This window comes from Lytechinus variegatus, chromosome 17, assembly GCF_018143015.1.
Source record: "Lytechinus variegatus isolate NC3 chromosome 17, Lvar_3.0, whole genome shotgun sequence".
In the NCBI taxonomy this organism is placed as follows: domain Eukaryota; kingdom Metazoa; phylum Echinodermata; class Echinoidea; order Temnopleuroida; family Toxopneustidae; genus Lytechinus; species Lytechinus variegatus.
In genome coordinates, this window is record NC_054756.1 from 24,081,083 (window position 1) to 24,083,365 (window position 2,283).

A 2,283-nucleotide genomic window follows, 5' to 3' on the forward strand; every position below is an offset into this window, starting at 1 on the left:
GTTCACTGCATTCACCGTTCAACACATTTTCGTATTTCAGCGAGCTAACATAAGATATCAAGGTTCCAGATTTTCTACAGTTTTCAAAAGTGGTTATTAATTTGTCATGATTAGCAGATTACTATTTTAAAAATTGTAGTCAATGCACCCCTGTATCTCTACCATTATTTTCATCCTTTGCCGTAGATTTGGTCGTTATACTTTGTCAAGTACATTAGGTGATTAATTATTGTAATTATCATGAAAGTGAAATTATCCATATGTTGGTAAGAAATTCTCTTTCCTCAGCCGTATTATCAAAGAAAATTTATCACTATGTCAGCATATAATAAAGGTGGCATAGCTTTTAAGATGAATTCATTTCCGTTTAGCATTAATTTCTTGTATGATGATGAATATACTTTAATTTGCACATAATTTCCAATACGACACATCCACATCTCCGCAGTAACATTATTTGTATGTCTTGAAGGAACGCATTAATTGAGTGGACATGATAGTGTAAAGGGCATAAAAATAAGATGTGTGGATGATTGTGTACGAAATTGTAATTATGGAATGATTTAATAATGGCATTTTTATGACATTTCAAATAAAACTGAAAAAAAACAATTTTTCCCTATTTACTTACCATGTTTACTGTTACTTCAAACTGACACCTCTTACATAGTATAAAGTTCATTTTCAACCATCTCCATTTCATTATATTGATCACCAGAAAATGAATCATTATATTTTGCGTATGGATCCTGGTCGCCATCACGTCCATCTGGCTTTCCTCGGGATTTATCGGGCATCACGTACAAACTGCCGACATCTTCCGAAGTATCATCCGAAGGGTTCCAGGTTCCATTCTTATCTGGCACAGCATACAGGCTGTCCATATCTTCCGATGTGACGTTTCGTTCATGATTCTTATCGGGCGCGGCGTAAACAACGCTCATTCTGTCGGCCATCTTCGCCAAGGCGGTTGGCTGCTCAGAATTTTTAAAAGAAGAATAGGGTGCAATTCCGAGATTAATTTCGTCGTAGCCGTCCTGTGCTCCGTTTCCGTTCTTGTCAGGCATGGCGTAAAGGACGCTTAATCGGTCGTTGCTGTTCTGTGGGACGGCAGTGGTCCCACGTGAAGTATATGGCGTCATTTCATCGTGTAGGGTTTCATCCATTGTCCCCTCATATATATTCGACGGTTTATTGGGATTTAGATTTACGAGGAGAACGTTCTTGTCTCCTCTAAAAGAATTCGCGTCACTCTGTGCTTGTGCCCTAGGTTGGACGCCTCTGGCGTACGGTGCCTCTGTCATTACACCGTTGGGGATACCGAAGTCATTTATTTCTTCATATTCTGGAGGCCTGTTGGCTTGAGTCAAAGTCGCCATTTGTGAAGAAGCGATACCCTTTATCCTCCCTTGTGACCTGTAAGTGAATTTTCGATACAATAAGGATGAAATATGAAAAATGTTATACCTTTCATAGCGGGTATCGTACACTTGAAGTATCTTTTACCGTGAATCTTAATGACATTTTTGATGACCGCTCAGGATACCAACTTCTAATACGAGGATGGAGTTTATCTGATTGCTTTATAGTTTCCCATTGATGTACCAGTGTTTCGGCAAGGCAAGGACATGACAGAGCAACTTCGAAAAAACATTATCTTCAAATTTAACTGTGTTTTATAACATAAACATCGTCACAATTGTAGTCAGCAATCACGTTTTGAATCATTGTACATTTATGGAATTATCTTTCTATTTCACAGTTTCTTTACTACTATTCTATCTACAAAAATATACGGTTGCTACAAACCTCCTTGTGAAACAAACGATGGCGACGATAACTAAGATGATGATCACAACAGCAGCCACACCTCCACCAATCCCTGCATATATGCCTGATGAAATCAACAATACCAATTCTTCTGCGTGATTATACACGTTCAAAATGATCATTATAACTTATTTCATCACGAAAGTGTCAAGAATCACTTCAAAATGATAAAAAAGTAGCATTACTATAATAGTAACGGGTTCCTTAGTATGCTTTTCAGTTCAGTTTGATTGATCTGCGACCTGTAATCTTTCATTTTTATTGCAGTACTGTTGTCATAGTCGTTGCGTTCGGAGTTTTCTACATGTTTTCATTTCATTTATTGACTTTCGTTTCATAATGTTGTACATAAAAGAAGTCATTGATATTCCTGTTATCATCTTGCTTGTGTTACCGGACGCAAGTTGCATTTGAATTCGAATTTATCGAGTCCCAACGACGGAATGTTACATC

The 2,283-nt window shown here is 37.5% G+C and overlaps 1 protein-coding gene across 1 annotated transcript; it reads right to left on the reverse strand.

Annotated features, from left to right (window-relative positions):
• Nucleotides 1-209: 209 nt before the first annotated feature.
• LOC121431204 lies at nt 210-1,891 on the reverse strand. Its single transcript, XM_041628714.1, has 2 exons — nt 1,810-1,891; nt 210-1,416 (listed from the first exon to the last, which is right to left on the reverse strand). Exon 2 carries the CDS (start codon nt 1,377-1,379, stop codon nt 663-665), a length of 717 nt encoding a protein of 238 aa, XP_041484648.1. The 5' UTR covers nt 1,380-1,416; nt 1,810-1,891; the 3' UTR covers nt 210-662.
• Between the last annotated feature and the right edge of the window lie 392 nt (nt 1,892-2,283).